Source organism: Anser cygnoides, chromosome 3, assembly GCF_040182565.1.
Source record: "Anser cygnoides isolate HZ-2024a breed goose chromosome 3, Taihu_goose_T2T_genome, whole genome shotgun sequence".
In the NCBI taxonomy this organism is placed as follows: Eukaryota; Metazoa; Chordata; class Aves; order Anseriformes; family Anatidae; genus Anser; species Anser cygnoides.
Genome location: NC_089875.1, coordinates 13447351 through 13465982, shown reverse-complemented (window position 1 = coordinate 13465982; position 18632 = coordinate 13447351). Strand labels below are relative to the sequence as shown.

At 45.8% G+C, this 18632-nt stretch overlaps 2 protein-coding genes across 9 annotated transcripts in view; both read right to left on the bottom strand.

The window, feature by feature from the left end:
• The window catches only part of SOS1 (SOS Ras/Rac guanine nucleotide exchange factor 1), a 59855-nt gene extending 57695 nt beyond the window's left edge, over positions 1–2160 (bottom strand). Inside the window, exon 1 of one of the 4 annotated variants that reach the window (XR_010830883.1) lies at positions 1736–2160. Coding sequence is in view for 1 of the 4 variants with exons in the window: in XM_066995475.1 (XP_066851576.1) it covers positions 1736–1822 (87 nt within the window). In the remaining 3 variants the exon portion in view is untranslated. Of the gene's footprint in view, positions 1–667; positions 1309–1735 lie in introns of those variants that run through there. The other 3 variants (XM_066995475.1, XM_013196164.3, XM_013196166.3) reach the window with 3 other exon arrangements.
• Positions 2161–6388: 4228 nt separating this feature from the next.
• The window catches only part of MAP4K3 (mitogen-activated protein kinase kinase kinase kinase 3), an 82678-nt gene continuing 70434 nt past the window's right edge, over positions 6389–18632 (bottom strand). For all 5 annotated transcript variants that reach the window (XM_066995480.1, XM_066995478.1, XM_066995479.1 and 2 more), the window contains 6 exons: positions 18062–18233; positions 15429–15497; positions 15218–15310; positions 13286–13356; positions 10287–10342; positions 6389–7785 (listed from right to left, as the gene is read on the bottom strand). In XM_066995480.1, coding sequence (XP_066851581.1) covers positions 7698–7785; positions 10287–10342; positions 13286–13356; positions 15218–15310; positions 15429–15497; positions 18062–18233 — 549 coding nt within the window. In that variant the 3' untranslated portion in view covers positions 6389–7697. The remainder of the gene's footprint in view (positions 7786–10286; positions 10343–13285; positions 13357–15217; positions 15311–15428; positions 15498–18061; positions 18234–18632) is intronic.

The window sequence follows — 18632 nt, the reverse complement described above, 5'->3', positions numbered from 1 at the left end:
GCTCTGCCCTTTGACCTTGCTGGCACACGCTGCCGTGGTCTCTGTCTTACTGGTCCCGCATGCGGACTCCAGGGACAGTTCTGGTCTCTGGCTGGCAGAGCAAGGGGCAGGGTCTCAGACCCAGCCGCCGCAAAGCTTTTCCTGAGCGAGGATGGATGATCGGCAAAGCACGCACGCTGCAATTCTCCCCGTCCTACCTGCCACTTATGACAGGTTCATTACGTTATGGGGCCTTTATCTAAAGGACTAAACGCCCTAGCCAAGATGACTTGTACCCATGTAAGTTAGTAAAACACCCTGTTTGGCTTCTCTGTTAACAAAGAAACCATTAAGAAAACAGCTTGATATTTTCGTCTGCCATTTAGTTCTCCTGTAACTCAAGTATTTGGCTGTTCAGTGAAGCAGGTGACACGGACAGGTTCTCCATTTCTACGGGGACAGGAAGCAGCAGCAGCAGCCTGCGCTTCTGGAGCATGCTGGGCAATAGCCTGAGAGAAGATAAGAAACAGGTGGCGACCTTATGAAGAGCTGAGGTTAAGAGTTAACATCTGCTAGACAGTTGTGTGTTCGAGTGTCAAGCCTCCAGAACTAACTCCGTGTCACTCCTGCTGTCCCCCAACACGCAGCAAGGAATGGCGCTCAAAACAGTGAAACCAAGACAACGTACCTTGCAGGGCCAGTTTGTCATCCCCTGTAGCTTGTCACCGCCGGCCTTCTTCGTTGACTTCAGACTCCGGAATTCCTCCTCTGCTTTCTGCCCAAGCAATTCATCCAAATCCCTCAGCAAGCATCTTTAATCCAGGGTGGCTCCATGGCTGCCTTGCCCATTGGGATAAAGTGTCATGCTTCAGACACAGAGAGCAATTCCAATGTCTTCGCTCATTTTTGCCTTGAGATCCTCAGTCTATGTCCTCCAGTACTCAGCACTGAGCCCGGCTCCAAGTTTGATGAATCCCTGCTACTCCATGGAATAAAACAACCTCCAAAGGAGCGATCTCGCGCTGTTTTGAGACCTTGGGTGGCTCCACTTTCCCCCCAGGCTCCAGCTGGGTGGCCGTCCAAGAGCTTGCAAGCAGCACAAGGAGCAGCCAGGCGGACAATGTGCACAGTTTACTTTCAGAAAGGGCCTACCGATGAGGGATAGGCCGTGAGCACCACAAGCTATGGATGAGACAAGCAAGAAGACTTCCAAGATCTGGACGAGAGCACACCGCTGGAGACCTCAAAGAGCACGCCCAGAAAAACGAGGCAAGAGGAAATTCGGAAGAAATACCGTACCGGCACGACTGCAGCACTTGAGATTTCCAACCCACACTGGGGGATGCAACAGTTCAGTCAGCCCTAGGAGCAAGTGCTTTGAGCAAAAGTGTCGCCTTTAACCGTGAGAGCTACATAGACTTGTAAAACGTCGCCGTGTCGGACTAGGAAAGCACCGAGTGCAGCCTGAGCAGCAGCACCAGCCACCTCCCGCTTCAAAAGCCTTCTGCTTTCGAGCTCCGGGCGCACAAGTGGAAGAGGAGCCCCCCCCCAAAACAACCCCCTCCTGAGGAGCCCCCACCATTTCCTCCCAGCCCCCAGACACCTCCATCCCCACCCCGAGGGCACCCAGCCCTCTCCGATGTGTCTCTGGTGGGGGGGGGGGAGGCTCCAAACCCCCCTCAGCACCCCCCCAGCGCCGTGCCCGGCCCCCTCCTCCCTCGGGGAGCCCCGCGGCCCGCTGACAGGCCTCACCAACCTTCTTGAGGGCGGGCACCAGCAGCCCCCGCCACTTGGGCGCGTTCTCCTCGCTGAAGAACTCGTAGAGCAGCGGCTGCGCCTGCATTGTGCCGCCGGGCCCGGCCCGCCGGGGGCCTCGGGCGGGCGGGGCAGCGCCGGGGACGCTAGGCCGCGGCGGGAGGGAGGGAGGGAGGGAGCGAGCGGGCGGGCGGGCAGGCGGGCGGGCGGGCAGGCGGGCGGGCGGGCGGGCGGCCCCCCCCCGGCGCTTCACCTCACCAGGAGGCCCCGCGGCCTCCCGCCGCCGCCGCCGCCGCCACCACCACCGGCGGCAGGCCCGCAGCGGCGGGGGGAGGCGGCGGAGGCTGCCGCATCCCCCCCGCACGGGCTCTCGGGGGTCGAACCCGCGGCGGAGCGGGAGGGGATGGATGGAGGGAGGGAAGGAGGGAGGGGGAAAGGGGGAGGAGGGAAGGGGGGGGGGTCACGCGGCGCGGGGCCTCCTCCGCCGCCGGGGCGGGGTCGGGAGCGCGAGCGCCGCCGCCGCCTCCCCGCGCCTCCGGGCTCCGCTCGTCCGCCGCACGGCTGGAGGCCGCGGCGCGTGCGCGCAGCCCCCGCGGCCCAGCAGCCTCTCGGCGGGGGCCTCCGCCCCGGCGGCGTGACGTCACGCGGGGGCGCCGCCTCCCCGCGCGCGCGGGGTGCCGTGGGGGCGGCGGCGGCGGAGCCCCGTCAGGGAGCCCGGGCGGCGGTGGCGCACGGTAGCGCCTGGAGCCGGGCCTGGCCGTGTCTGGGGGCGCGTACGCAGACACCTCGGCTCCGTCGGGCTCAGAGCCGTGTCCACCGCCCTGGGGAGCCTGTCCCAGAGCCCGAGCACCTCTGGGTGCAGAACCTTTCCCTGACCCCCAGCCTGACCCTCCCCTGTCCCAGCCCCGTGCCGTTCCCTCGGGTCCTGTCGCTGTCCCCAGAGAGCAGAGCTCAGCGCCTGCCCCTCCGCTCCCCTTGTGAGGGAGCTGCAGGCCACCATGAGGCCTCCCCTCAGCCTGCCCTGCCCTGAACACACCAAGGGACTCAGCCACCCCTCTACATCTTCCCCTCCAGACCCTTCACCGACTTTGTACCCCTCCTTTGAACTCTTAACTTTCACGTCCTTCTTACACTGCAGTACCCAAAACCACACACAATGCTTGAGGTGAGGCCCCACCAGCACAGAGCGGGACAATCCCTGCCCTCGACCTGCTAGCAATGCCGTGCCTGATGTGCCCCAGAATGTGCTCAGCCCTTTTGGCTGTCGGAGCACACAGACTCAGAGTCAACTTGTCATCAACCAGAGCCCCCATATCCCTTTCCACAGGGCTGCTCTCCAGTCTCTCATCCCCCAGGCTGTACGTACAGCCAGGGTTACCCCTTTGCAGGTGCAAAATCTGGCACATCTGTTGAATTTCACGTGTTTGGTGACTGCACAGCCCTCTCATTTGTTGTGATCTCTCTGCAAGGCCTCTCTACTCTGGAAGGAGTCAACAGATCCTCCTAATTTAGCATCATCTGCAAACTAACTTAGTATATATTCGACTTTGATCCGCTTCAGACTTGAGTTGTGCTGGGGGAGTCAATCCCGAGCAAGCATCTACATGTATCCTACTCGCAATGGCCCCGAGGCCTTGCTGCCTGCAGGCCACGGCTGGGCTCCTCACGGGCACAAGGAGACAGGTCCCATTTTGGGGTGTCTGGAGACGGTGAGGCAGTGTTACTGTGCCCCGGGGAGCTCTGTCACCTGTCATTAGAAAGATGCAGGCATCTCACACGTAGCGAGGTCAGCGTTCGAGCGGCACAAGAACAGCCTCAGGGGTAAAAAGTGGGAAAAAAAGGCCAGAAAACACAAAGCTGGAACATAAATGATGCCCTGTGGTGTAAGCAGGACAAAGTCCATGGTGGTGTGTGGGGCCTGGCAGGAGGGGAAGCAGGGCAGAGAGAGGAGGAGGGGGCTGGAAACCACACGCAGATTCATTGTGCTCTGTTCTGCAAGGTGAGGAGCCAGGGACAGCCTGAGGACCGGAGGAGGATACAGTGTGCTGCTGCTGGGACCACAGAGAGGGAGAGAGATGTGGAAACCTTTGCAGGTTGCTGGAAGGATGGTTTAGGGCCAGCTTTCTAGCTGGAAGGAGAGCGAGGTACCCACACAGATTGCTTGGGCAGAGACTGTGGAGTCTCCCTTTTGTTTCAAGGGCTGGTCACGCAGACACCTGTCAGGAATGGCATGCACGTTGGGAGGCTCACTTAATTAGTGTTTGTGAAGTGACAGGAGATGGTCCCGAGACGCTGAGCAGCACTTCAGCATATAATGGATGGAGCTTCTCAGAAAGAGACGTCTTTACCCTGCAGCTCTGCCTCTGGCACTTCTCCTCCAGACAAATACTGCTGTCTGAAGGAGTCAGACTTCTGCTTTGAACACGATGGGACCACGATGAAAGGAGGGGGTATTCACGTCTCAGAGCTGTTTGCTTGGCCTAGCAGGCTGCTGGCACATTCAGGGACGCCATCTCAGCATCTCGCAGGCTGCTGCACTCACCACCGTATGGTGAAAATTCAGTCTGTCAGCATTTAAATCCTGAGGCGTAGCACCTCAGCTGCTATCAAATATGTGCAGCGCTGGGTGTAAAATTACACTTGTGCTCTACTCGCCAGCCCTTCTCTGGAGATGAAGGCCCCAGGTTTTTGGTCTAAGGCTCCTAAATACCAGTAAATGGCCTACAGCATCTCAATCCTTCAAACAGAAGAGCACTGGGAAACATGAGATACTGGGACAGTTCAGAAGTTTGGTGAGGCCAGAGACACCCCAGGTCGGAGCTGCCCCTCCACGCAGATCCATCAGCACCAGCTGCCTGCCTTCCTGCTCCTGGCTCCCGATGCCCATTTTAAAACCCATTTAAAAAACCCATTTAAAAAACCCATTTTAAAACCCATTTAAAAAATTGGACAATGCTGGAGCCTGGGCAGGAAGGAAACTGTCTCCCACCTGAGCACCCAGTATTGCCCAAGCAGGCATGACTTGGGCTGTTGGTGCAAGGCTGTGGTTGCTTGCTCGGCTTTCCTTTCTGCAAAGGAGCTGAACAACCCCACTTCTCACTTCTCTTCAAGAAGCTCAGTTTGAGGTGGGACCTAACCTCAGCCCCTGCGCTGCTCACAGCTTGGCTGCCAGGTTGGCGAGTGCTCTATCGCTCGGCCACATCGCAGTGCACTTCCCCATATTAGCAACAAGGACCGATAGCTAGAAGCCAACGATAGCAGCCAGAGTGGAAGGGGTTGGGAGGAGAGAGAAAACAGGAAGCCACTCAAGCTGCCAGAGAAGCTATTTGAACTAGCTATAGACAGATGTCTTGCTATAAGCTCATCTGGCCTGTGATTTGTGTTCCTTGCTCTGGCCGTGCTCCTTTCAGCCAGCCACACGCACATTCTGATCCCCATCTGACACCAAGGTAGGGGTTTTGGAAGCTCCCAGAGTGGGAAGCTTGAGGAAGGTATCTGTTGTGGCAATTGTTTCAATTGTGGCAATTGCAAATGTAGAAAAAGAGACTTTTTGCTCTACATGTTGCTCATCTGGGCTCCTGGGCTAAACACGGGGCAGCTTCCCTGCTGAGCAGCTCTGTTCTGCAGGAGAGCCAGCTCTTCAGCACAGACCCCAATTCCTGCAACAGCATAATCCCTCAAAAAAAAAACAAAAAGCAGGAACCCTTCACTTCTTCCTCTTATTCCAGTCTGGAAAGCAGCACATGGGAGCCAAGTTGTCTTGGCTGTAACAGTGAATTTGAGACAGCCTGTCCTAGCACAACAATCCCCTTCCCACTTCCCTGTCCTCCTTGACTTTGGTGATCAATTCCAGCTGCATCCCAGCATGCATCCTTGTACCAAAAATGCTCAACCAAAATAAAAACCATCTTCCCTAAGCTCCTGTTGCCTGTAGTTCAGCAGTGGCCCAAAAGCCCCAAACAACAATCCAGTGGGCCCAAGCTGCTGCAGAAACCTAAGAGGAGGAAGCAAGTGTAGGGAGCTCTCATTTGTACATCAGCCATACTGTACTTTGCTAAAATTTTGCTACTTTTCGCATGTTGAAGTGAAGAACAGTCCACAGGAGGGAGGATGGAAATCCCCCCTTGAGCAGCAGCAGTACAAATGTGCTGTGAAACACCCAGAACTTCTTGCCTTTTCTGAGAACTGAGCTTCTCTGCAGCAGGGCTGGTGTCACCACCTCTCCCACAAGGCGTAACTGAGGTTCAGTGCAAGGCGAGACATGGGGCCAGCAGAGCCAACAACTCATAGGCACAAAAACAAAAAACAACCCTGCTGAAAAAAATAAAAATCAAATTTCGCAACCAAGAGAGGAGGGGCCAAGTTACTGTAAAGAAAAAAGAAAAACACAAGTAAGTTGGAATTTGGAAAGATGTTTCCAAAACACAGATATTTGTTGCCTAAGGGGAAGCAAGAGTAATAATACCTACCCTCAAGTGCTGGTCTAAATTCAGCAGACCTCCAGCAGCTTGATCATTCATACATTCAGAAATGCCCAGCGTCTGTGTTTGGCACAAACATTTAATAGCAGAAATCAAGACTGAGTATGTTCCATCAACAGATTTTAGTCTTATGTGGAAATTAGTGCAGGTGGTAATCTACTTGTACAACAACATGTTAAAAAAAGTTTATTTTACATTATATACATTAGGGAACATATTTCAAAGCATTACCAATGACAACAATAATGCAGGCCATAAATCACTTTAAATTTAGTTTGGTTTTAGTGTATATTATCACAATAAAATATAAAGAACATATACAAAAAAGGAGTCAAATGTGTGCATTTTGCTAAAACTTGGCATTTACATACTCCATTGGAAAATAGCAATCAAAAATACTTCTGATCAAAACTAAGTTCCTGTGATGCGTAGTAACCATTGTATTGTTTGAATGAGGTAGTAACTAAATTATTTTGGCCATGTGTTAACATCCTAAATTGAAAAAAAAAGTGTGAAAATGGTTATAAGGCCAAAAAAAGTCAAAAATGACAACATCTTTGAGCCATTTCCACAATGTGGAATGTTGCTGCTTTACATTATGATATGAAACTATTTAGTAAGATGAACAGTAATACTAATTTTTATCATTGTATACACTAATAATTCAAACACCTATTGCAGTGTTACAGGAAGGTACCACTAGTCTGGGATTGACACCCATCCAAGAAGTATTGTTTTCAAGCATAGAGAAGTAATCGTAAAGAGTTTTAATTAAATATAAAAATACAGGTGTTTAACTGGTTTGTTTCACAAAGAAAACTACCCGAGTAAACTTAAGGAAAAAAAAAAAGGGAACTGTGAAGCCCAAGTCATATCCACAAAGTCACAGCTTACCTTTGTGACTAAATACATCACATCTCAATACGTTGTGCAAACATGAACACCAGTGTGTTGCATCAAAATTAAAACAAGATTGTAATCTGATTACAGCCTTGGTTACAATTTCTAAAAGTTAGGATTTATTTGTATTAGTAAATTACATATAATAAAATACAATAGTGTTGTTAAATGAATTATATTTGTTGCTAGCATCCCACTTTATAATAAACACACGACAAGTCTTTAAAATAGTACCCCGATTTCATTTTTGCATCCTCAGTGACTTTTACATCTGTACAGGTAAGACACTTGTACTTAACAGGAGGACTACTATCTACAGAAAGTCAGTGTAGGTCTTCAGCACGAAGTTTCACTGAAAAATACTGCATATGTACAAAGATTACATAACAGTAAATTAAGCACTTCCGTGGTATCTTAATGCTTATGTGTCCATACCACAAACAACTCTCGTCTTTCTCTCATGCCACAATAAATTATAAAGTAACTGAAGTCGGGTTACTGCAGCTTTTGTGCAATTTCAGCCAGCCATGATCGCTGCAGCAGGAGTGCTATCTTGTCATGGTGAGCTGCCGTGCGCTGTTCTCAGTAACTGTTCTCATGCCCTGCCAGGATATATAAATTGCTGTTGGCTGTTGGGTTGTCTGTCGGCCTACTCTCCAGCACCACGACCCTAAAATGAAAGTAGAACGGCAGCGAAGTCAAGTTAACCTTCACTTAAGAACAGCCCTGGATAGAACTGCAAACATTCTTTCCCAGCACCAACTTGTCCACCTGACCAGAGATTGTTTCTCTTTCCCTGGAGGGCCTGTAGTCCAAAACCCACTCAAATCTAGGTCAGGTTGCCGAGAGTCTTGACCAGGCAAGGTCTGAACACCTCCACAGATCTCTCAGTCTCTCTGGGCTGCTACTCAGTGTTTTACCACTCTCAGCATGATACTATACCCCCACTTTTATCCGGTTGAAACTTCCTTTGCTGCAACGCATACCTCTCACTTCTTGTCTTTTCAGCAGGGGCTTCTGAGGAAGGTCCTGCTCCATCATTCCCTACTGCTTGGGCTTGTGCTTCCTTGGAGTCTTGCAAAGCTAACCCCTTAAACAGGCTCCACTTCAAGAAGTTCTTAGTCTGCCCCCTGCCATTGGATACGACAGATGACCAAGGTCCACTCTTGTGTGAGCAATTTTAGCCTTTCCCTTAGCCCGTGTAAGCTATCAATGGTCCCTAAATCCACAGAAACTTCCTTCCAAGTCCCAGAGACACTAAAATTTGTGAGCTGAGAGAATTCTTCAAGAATGCATCATTATATGCAGAATTTTCTCTTGTACTTTTCTTGCCACCCACTTTTGGCCAACATTGGAGACAGGACACAGAGCTAGCTGGATCTCTACCACCACTGCAAAGGCCTTAAGGGATATCCTACATCAGACTACTCTCTTCAAAGGAGAGAAGTCAGCAATCCTAAGGCAGTTTCACAAACTATTTGAGATGTTTAATCAGGCAAGAACTGCTAAAACCGCTCAGTGGACCAGGGTGTACTGAATTCTTCTCCACAAACAACCCCCAAAGAGAAGGTAGGCTGTGAGAAATCCATATCTAGCTATTGTGGATTCACCCAAAAAAAAGGTTGCTTGCTTCAAAACTAATGCTCTGCCAAATGTGCTCCACAAAGGGAATGACACCTCATGCCACAAGGGATTCCCGGCTCACTGGGAGAAAATAACATGCCGGCTTTCATCACATCGATGCCAGGTTTCTTGGCTTCTCAGAACCCCAGTTCCTACGAACTGCCTAGGAAATGACGTGTTACTGGCAAAGGTTTCACAGCTCAAGCACAAGATGTGACAGACCTGCAACCAAAATGAGGTCTGAAAAATTTGCAATTAGGCTTTATTGCAGTGTGAAGTCTTCAAACGTTGTCTCAGATTTGGGAGACTATTAGTGCAGGATGGAAATAGATGGAACGGTGCTTGGAGAAAAGGACATTTTTCTCCAAGGCAATGATTTGCAATGTCATGTTCCATTCTGAAGCCGGGCTTGTTTTTAAATTGAGCTGTGCTGTCTCTCAACAACTGAGAAGTGACACAATAAAGCCGAGCTCCATGCACACCTCGCTGGCACAGGGAGAGTAAAACCCTCAGGTCAGAGATGAGTATTGCTTACAATTACTCATTACCAAAAAGCTACCAGGTATTGCACGTAAGGGAGAATACTCAACCCCCAGCCAGCAAAAACTGCCATGAGGTAGGTAGCTGACAAAGCCACAGCACCATTCAGTGCCGCTGATGTTCGAGGTAATTACAGGGCTGCGCATCAAGCTTGGGCAAACAGAACACGAGGAAAGCCTCTGGTTGCTGCGAAGCTTATTGGTAGTTCCACGATGCAACAAGAAAGTGCGTTTCCTGCAAGTGGCATAAGACAGGCAATTCTCCAAAATCAAAATCTGGCTTTGCACTGCACACGAGTATGTAACTGGTGAAACCACCATGTCAGCACGCGCTCCCCAGAAGACAGAACATCTGCTGCTTTCATGGCTGTTAATGAAGTACAAAGTTCAAGAGCAGGGCAGAGAAAGTTGAGGAAGTCAGTGACACTCCTAAAATAGCAGTGACTGACTGGGCAAGCTTGTATCTGATGGGTCAGACAGACACAGCATTTGTGTCCTGCAAAAGAAACACCAAAGAACAGCTATGCTAAAAACTATGAAGAGCTCTTCAAGACCTGGGCTGTCTTGTTGAGAAGACAACCGTTACAGCTCCTTCCTGAGGGAGAAAGTAAGACATCTAAATTTATTTATTTATTTATTTATTTATTGCTTTTTTCTCAAGAGGTAGATACTGATGAGCTACTGCAGCAGAACATCTGAAAGTAAAGATTTCAACAAGTTAAACAAAAGAATTACGGTGCAAAAAGGAAGACACTCCTGGAGACTGTAACTGCAGCCAAGTACAAGCTTCCTACTGCTGCTGAGTACTTCTAGAAGCCCACACTTTCAGGAGATTTTTTTTTTTTGGAAGAAAGAAGTAAATTTAAAAGGCTGAAAGGTGGACATGTACACAAAGGAACGAATAAGATGGATAGAAAAGGAATCGCAAGAAACAAGCAGAAAGACCTCCCACAAGGTAGGAGGAAAACATTCTTCTATTTTAGCATGCCATGCTCACTTCTCTTCATACCTGTCAGATCCCAGAAGCCTGAATATCCTTGTATTATCAGAAATTTCTTGTGTGATCTAGACAAAAATAAAACAAGTATTTACATGTTAAGTGCACATTTTTATTTTTAATATTTTTTTAAATCAACCTAGAAAATAGAATTGACTATGACTGACGTTACCCATTTATTGCTCATTTAAGGTAGCTAGAGAGTTCAATGCAACCGGCAGTCTTGAATGAGATCTAGGTGGTTTTTGGTGGTGGTGGTGGTTTGCTTGTTTTAATTCCTGCCATGTTATGCAAGTTCCTCTGGTAGCAACTGCAATCAACAGGCTCAGCACAGCACCTGAGCTACTACTGGTACATTTCTCTTTACAGCCATGACTGAAATAGGTACCTGTGAGGGTGTCATTTGTCTCACCCTACAGTAGACATTTGAAATGGGTCAGGTAAGTGACACACGAAATACCTATGAATTTTGTTGAAATTCTGAATCATAATAGCGATGCAGGAAGTTCATCTTCTGAAAACCCGAACAAGGAAACAATTGAACTTGTGGCCCTTACACCCACTGTGTAAAGAAAATATTGCGTTTTGACAATTCAGACTAGTGCAATAGGGCTTTGTATACTGCTGGTGAATTGTATTTGAGATGCATCTTTATAATGATATGAATACCAAAGAAAATAGCACGTTATTAATTAAAGTCAACCAAAGCGCACTGCATACTCCAAAGGGTATCAAGTCGCACTGTGAAAGGGAAGCAGCGTTTACAAAGATCCCTTTCTACACAGCCACATTTCATGTTTTTGAGGATAGAAGAGATTTTTCTCTCCTTCCCAGGTCCTAGCAGCATTAGCTGACTTTGTGAATTCACTTCTGGCACAGCAAACTCAGAAAAGAATTTTAATTCACATCAGCGAAGTTCCCCACTTTAAGAAAGTTACTTCCTGCTTGCTGAGAGTCTTGTCTCAGAATTCAGACAGTTCCTTGTTGTTTCATTCTTCCCAATCGATCAAATCAAGCCACTGTGGAATGTCACAGCCATGGAACGAAAAGGTGAAGCAACTTTACAAGTACGTGAAATTATCCTCAATTAGACCAGCTAATATCAGACTAGAGCATCTCCACTAACAATGTCTTCAAAGATAAATGTGCTGCAAAGTTAGGTTGGTCATTTTTATTCTTTTTTTTTTAATTACCTTAGCACACAGTACAAAAAATTCACACAAAGTAATGAATGTACTAGTACAGCCAGGAGAGATAAGGAGTTGAAAAAAGCTTGAGAGCTTACCCTATGTATGTTCTATGGAAAAAAATAGGTTTTGGGTGGCTTTCCTTCTGACAACAGCTCAGTTCTGCCGTCTGTTCTTCATTTAGGTGCTGGCTTTGGCTTGACAACAACAAACCAAGATGACAGTGTTCCTTATGGTTTATATAAACAATATAAAGCATCCATTTGTGCTGCAGCACTCTGGGGCACGTCCTCTCACAACTGGATCAGAGCTACTGAGTGCCAATGGGTGGAGTAATACGCTGAGCCTTGCAGAATGCTGCTAGCAGCAGTCTGGAGTTGGAGAAGTGCCTAGCAGCGTCATCTCCTCCTCACGGTCTGTGCTAACAGCAGGGGTGCTGCAGCTCAACATTACGAGTTCTTGGGAAAACGACAATCACGCCTGGTGATCAAACATGCACAAATGCCACAAAAAGCATTTGTAAATTTGGAAATAAAGAAGCAGTCTGACTTCAGTCCCTGGTCCAACTTGCCACAAAGAGCAGAACTACTGTCAGCACAGATAAGGTCAGCTGTGGCTTTGTGCAAATAAATGGAGTTGTGTAACAATGTGGAGTATCTAAGTTTGGCATGGTGTGACTGTATGTGTACATTAAAATACAACTAGTCATAATGAGCTCGATCTCTCAGCAAATGTGACACTGATGAAACAGCTGGTTAAGTCTGTAAGCAGTCTTTAATACTCAAACTAAAATACTCAGGAAAAACCTGCAAAGCACAGTGTTTTTACTAACACCTGGTTGCACAAAGTTTGCAGCAGGAAAAAGGGAGTCGTAAAGGTATTTACAATGGTTTGACCCAATTTTTAGACATTGTTGAAGTGGCTGAAAAACGGGACTGCACTGAAACTGTAGAAAATAACCTTTACATTAATCTCTTTAGATAGAAAATAATCCTTCTGAAAATGAGCACTAAAACCTTCAAAGGACACCAAAGCCAAGTAAACATGGAGGAGAGAAAATCCCACCACAAACAATGGGCAACTCATTCAACACTTAAAGCTCAGCACTGGAGCATGCAACTACTGGCAAAACTCAATTTCTGGTATCCACCTTGAGATGCTAAGGGACTACTGAGGTTGGTCTTCCAAGCAATTTAAGCTGAAGAAGACTAACATAAACCAAGAATTAGGCTTGGATACATTTTATGGCGTCACCGCCAGGTCTCTTATTGCTTTCTGCTTTGTATATTAGACTTGACAGTGACTCCTCGTACAGCTCTGTATCAGCCGTGGCTTGCAACATTCCAGGTCAGCTCACTTCCCAATTAGAGAAGAGGCACCACTCCATTATTTCTGATCAGTTCATGAAGCTTCCTTTAAAAGATGTGTGTCCCACCTAGCAGAAAAAAATCTTGACCCGTGACAATTTGCTTTGTTTGGCTAGATTCTCCACTGCTCCCCCCTACCTGTGTAATGTGAGCATCTTATCCCACCCGTTACAAGGACAGCACCCCCAACTCAGCTACTTTACACAGCATTCCACCAGGTAAGGAATAAAAGGTTCTTGGTTCTCAAATATTCCAACATTTAAGGTTTCCTCTTTGGAACAGCAAGTCTAATTAGTTTATAGCTTACGAGATAGACTTGGAATGAGACTTCAGCTTCCAGGTCTCATGTTTGGAAGTTACTGAAACATTTTAGTCTTTTCATCCCACACCTTTATGCACTTATCTTGCGCTTGACTTATATTAGAAACTAGAATTTGAAGCGAAACACAGTACTTACCTCATTTGATCTAAAACTCCTTCCTTGCATTCCATGTTTCCAGAACGCTAACACACTGTCCTGTAGACAGACTAGTAACAAAGAACACTGGAATCAGTTTTCAGGCATAATGTCAACACTTCCAAGGCCAAAAGCATATGGCTGCAATTTCAAAATTTGTATATACATATTTTATTGTATTATGTTTATGCACACAGACTACTTATTTAAAGAGCAGGGTTTAAAAATATTCTCACTCAACTAGGAAAAGGCCTTTCTGTCTAGTATTTAGCCCTAAAAATGGTCCTCTCGTGAAAAAGGAAACACCTTCCCGTTCTAATACTTGCTGAAAATATACATCAAACTTTAGCATAAAAGTTACAGGGATACTGCAGTGATATTTTTCAGTCACCAAGCATCTGTTGGTTAATAGGGTCTTTACGCAACAGCTAAGCAGAGCTTTACGGAAACCTCTACTTCCCAGCCCTTCCCGTTGTCACACAAACAGAACCACACGACAGACACCTGCACTCGAACCCTGTGAAAGGAAATGGGTCCAGGGCCTTCCTCAAAGACAGAGGCACAAGCATGTAGGTCCCTAGGAACAATCCATTTCTACCTGCATCCAGCACCCTGCCTCTGTCAATCAGGGCAGGATGCAGGAACTAGAGCAGAGCTCTTTGGAGACACTTGTTGGGCCAGAACAGGACAGCAGCAGCTCATTTGTGATGAGCAGAGGCAGGGCTACAGCATGTGCAGAGGTACTACTCACAGAGAGCAGCTTCAAGTCCATTTACTCCTTCCTTTCCCCCATTCCTAACCAACATGAGACATAAAAAAAACGTTTTCCGTGACAGTGTTTTTTGTCCTTTCCTCTGAGTTTGTGTTTGAACTACCTGAAACTTTTAAGCTTCTCCTCAGAAAGAAATCCCTCCACCTCCCTACTATTTTTGTTCTCACTGTTCTTCCTCTTCTGGTGCTACCCTCCACCTGCGCACACATCCGTCCTTTTCCCTCTCTGCCCACCGGGGCTCCAAACTATTTCTTCCACACAATTCCTTCCCCTGATCACCTAACCTTGGGTCCCTCCTCTCATCCACTCCACAGACTGGAATTGAAACTGCCTTTGCCTTCCCAACAATCTAACCCTCAACCCACTCCCACCTCTGCAGAGCTTCCCCGCTCAAACTCAGCCTTCTCCTGCCCTGGTGCCCTCATCTCTTCCCTACCCTAATCCCTCAAAACTCTTTACAATCCCTGGGAGATTTGCTAGGGCAGGGTGAGGATTTTCTCCCTCTCCATTCAGTGAGCTTATGCATCCTGTAGATGCTTCTGAGACCATGAAAACTCACATGCAATGCAGTTTCCAGCCTTTTGGTTTGAGGCTTCAACACGGAAAGGGCTGCCCTCTCGTTTGCTTCTCTGTTTGTGGGAGTTAACTTCCTCAAGAGTTACACAAGTTCAAGGTTTCAAAAGCATGTGATGTAATTCAGGTATGTAACCACCTGAAAACTATCAAAATGTATGTATTCTGTCTTTCACAAACTGAATTCAGATTCTTTACAAGAATACATAAACAATGCCAGTTGTTAAGTGTGACGTACCCAATTTTTTTGTTTGAGCTGCTTTATAAAAGTGGACTGCATGAACACACATGCAGAATGAGTTGGCCGTGCGTGAGTCACAGAGTTTAAGCGGGCTGTGTTAAGGTTTTCCATGCTGAAGGTCTCCATCATATTGCCAGACCATTTAGTCTCATCAGGGAAGACTCCGGAGTTATTGCTCCCAGAGAAGCATGTTATGCAGCATGCTCGGCCTTCTACTAAGCCTTCGAGCTCAAAGTGAGCATGTGATGTTTCGCATACCAAAAGACTTGAGTTATCAAGTAATTCTGTGTTGTAATAGTAAATAATCTAATCAAATATTCAATACTAACAACGAAAACCAACTTACCTATTGATTCAATTTGAAAGTCAAATGTGAGCTCTGATGACAGCTTGCGGCTGGATTTTAACCTGCCTTGCAGATTCACTATTTTTATGCAGCCTAGACAACAAATAGAATACATCAACCAACAATTAATCTTCAATATATGACCTAATTTGAAGACACACAGTATGCATGGGCATGCATATGTATATACTTAGTTGATACTGAAACTTACAATCCAAACACACCAAAATGGTATCTCTCTCCAGCTGTGTTACATGTACAACACTTGTCTCTGTAGTGTCTGTAAAAAAATGACAGTGTTAGTTTGTAACCTAAATTACCATGAATTTGAAACTGAAGTTCCAGAGGTTGAGACAATTTAATGGGTTAGTGTGTTTTTATCTACTTAAAATAATCATCTTACCAGTGACATTTCTCTTCTGTTAGAAAGGCATGTCCACTGATCCAACTTGTTGACTGTGATGAGAAAACTGAAGCTGTAATATTAAAGTATGGACTTAATCCAGCCTTTTCTGAGCCAAGTCACAAAAGCAAACCCGTGTACATTTTTGTTCTTTTGTTCTCCATTCGTCTCATTTAATATTGCTGTTGCAAAAAAACATATACATCTGAGACTGTTCACACTAAATCTGAATGCTGTTTCAGTCCATTTTTCTTCTGCTGTTATTTCTAAATCTTGCTAGGAACCTTTATAATTAGAACTTAATTCTTGCTGCTCTTTTTAGACTTTCCACCCCCAGATATGAGAAACTGTGGGACAATTTCCTTCTCCAGACATTCAAAGGAAAGGTTACCTTCCTTTCTTCTGGGTTACAACTGCAGCAGTCTTCATCACAGCAAACAGCGGGATCTGACCCACAAGTGATCAGTGGACATGTCAACTCAAAAGAGAAGTGTAGTTTGGTCCATTTGTTTGCTAACTTTAGAATTACATAAAAAGCAGCTCTTACTAACTCAGCATTGCTGCCAGTGATTCTGTAGGCATTCTTTCATACAAAAAATAGAAACTCAATACATCTGTTAGAGTTGAGAAATTAGAGCATGCTACCTAAAACACATAATAAATTCCATGGTGCTGTTGAGAAGTAAAAAACTCAAGGATGATGGCAGAAGTGTGCTCCTTGAGATGGCCTCTCCATCTCTCTTTTGCTGTTTGGTGTCTTGAAAGGTATACATAAACGACCTTAACCAATTTCGAATGCGTGATCTTAACCAACGGTGGATATAGCCATGATGAAAGCATGCAACAAAGACTGGAGGATATAATACACCTGTGCAAACACATCATGTGATGTGGAAACATGCACTTCGCTGGCTGAAGCTAACAGGAGAGGGATGGGAAGGGAAGAAAGCAAGCCCCTGCAGTAAGCCTCTGACAGCTAATTGTCTGAAAAAGACTTTTTTTTTTTTTGAAAGAATTCACAAATAAATGCCAAATGTCAAACAAAAAAAAAATATTTGTGACCATGTGGTAAACACTTTCCTCATTAAAAAAAACTGTCTTTTTGATTGCATTATCACCTTCCTGCCAGCAGAGGACAGGAAAAAACCAATACAACGTGAGGGTTTAAATTAGTGTTAAATAGAAGAAAACACAGACACAATACGGGAAGACACCACTGACTCAAGGAAGCTTAAGAAATATTTCTGGAAAGCACAATGCAGTGTTAAATTACCAACATTAAAAAAAAAAGGAATTGGGAAAGGATTACTATTCTTGTACTTACATAGTGATGCAGACAATATTGAAAGAAGAATGACAACAAGATGTTATAGTTCAAAGAATTTCCCTTCAGCATGCTATTTTTATTGACTCTGCTGGAGTCAGTCAAATAAATATACATGAGCTTGAAAATAAAATGCACCAACTCTGACATAGTAAGTGCATTAATTGGCCATCCACTGATCACTTTGGTTTTGTACCAGTTCTTTAAGCTGTGTCACTCTGATATATCCTTTTCAGCAGCAAGAAAGTCAGCAGGCATCTTTCCAATGGAAACTACTACTTACTGAATTCCACAGTATCCAATCAGCCAGATTGATACACACATATATGCCAGCACAGGGCAACATACAAATTCACCGTGGATCAACAAGGACTCTATGGCCAGTAATAACTAAGTTATTTACTGCTTCTAAACCTGCAAGCCATAACTCGGGTTGGCTCACTACTGTACCTATGAAGATCCTTGCAACTCTAGAAAAATAATTCTTAGCCCATTTCCTTTGCAAGAGTTTCTACTGTTACACCGAAGGTGACCTCCTTACTTTTACAGCACCCAGACCAGTGGCGGACAGGTGCTTGGCTCTCTTCTACCAGTGGTTCTAGTTCTTTTCTCATTCCGTAAACATCAAAACAGAAAAACGCTCCCTCACAAAAGGAGGCTGACAACACCATTTCTGATCCTACTAGCTTATTGCAGGAGAGCCAAACCACACCTACAGTGATTTTGAAAGAAACAGCTCAGAGTAATTCTATTAAAATCTATTAAATAAACAAAAGTCGTAGTGCCAGTGTAAAGCACAGAACAGCACAGTGGCTAAAAGTCATTTACAGACTTATTTATGGAAATGCAAGAAACCACAACTCCATCCTTGAGACTGAGTGTAACAAAAGTCCAATTGGTTCAACAGTAGAAACATTAAAAAAAACACAACAAAAACAAGTGTGCATATACAAGCAGGTACAACCAGATACCCGTTTAAACAAAAAAAGACTTACGATCACTTCGCTTTAATGATTTAACCATTAGTTTTGTCAAAGGAAACTACTTTTCTAGTACTTCAACTCTAATAGACAAGCAAGGAACACTTCTGAATGCAATCACAACAGCATGCACAAACCTGTTTCTGTAAACCATGAAGAGGTAGAATTTGGGTTGACAGTCTCAAACTTCACCACCTGATTGAAGTCTCTTCCTCTACTGACACCGACACAAACTAAAGGGAATTCCTGCTCTGGGACTACCAGCATTTCAAACAATCTCAGTGGACAAGGTACAGGAAAATCTATGTGCTAGATTAAGAAACAAAAAATATATATTAGAAGGGAAACAAGTTTAGTTCAAGTTGCTATTAGCTATTTAAACCATATAGTAAGTTTTATTTTGTATATTTTATAAGACTTAGTTTACTTCTTTGGATAACAGTATTAGACAGATACAGAACGCCCAAGTTAAGAAGATTAGAAAGTCTTCATGCTGATTTGGTTAAAAGAGATGGGATGCCTTTCATCATGTGTACTCTGTGCTGCTGCTTACAGAGGACAAGAGTGCTATACCCAGGATTGTCCCCCTTAGATATGGAGGCTCTAAGCCATTGCTTCCTAGGCTGATCAAGTCACAGCAGCTGCCTGTCTTATAAAGGAGTGCACCTTGGTTCCATCTCTTCTGATGGTGTCAAAGGGGGAGAAAAC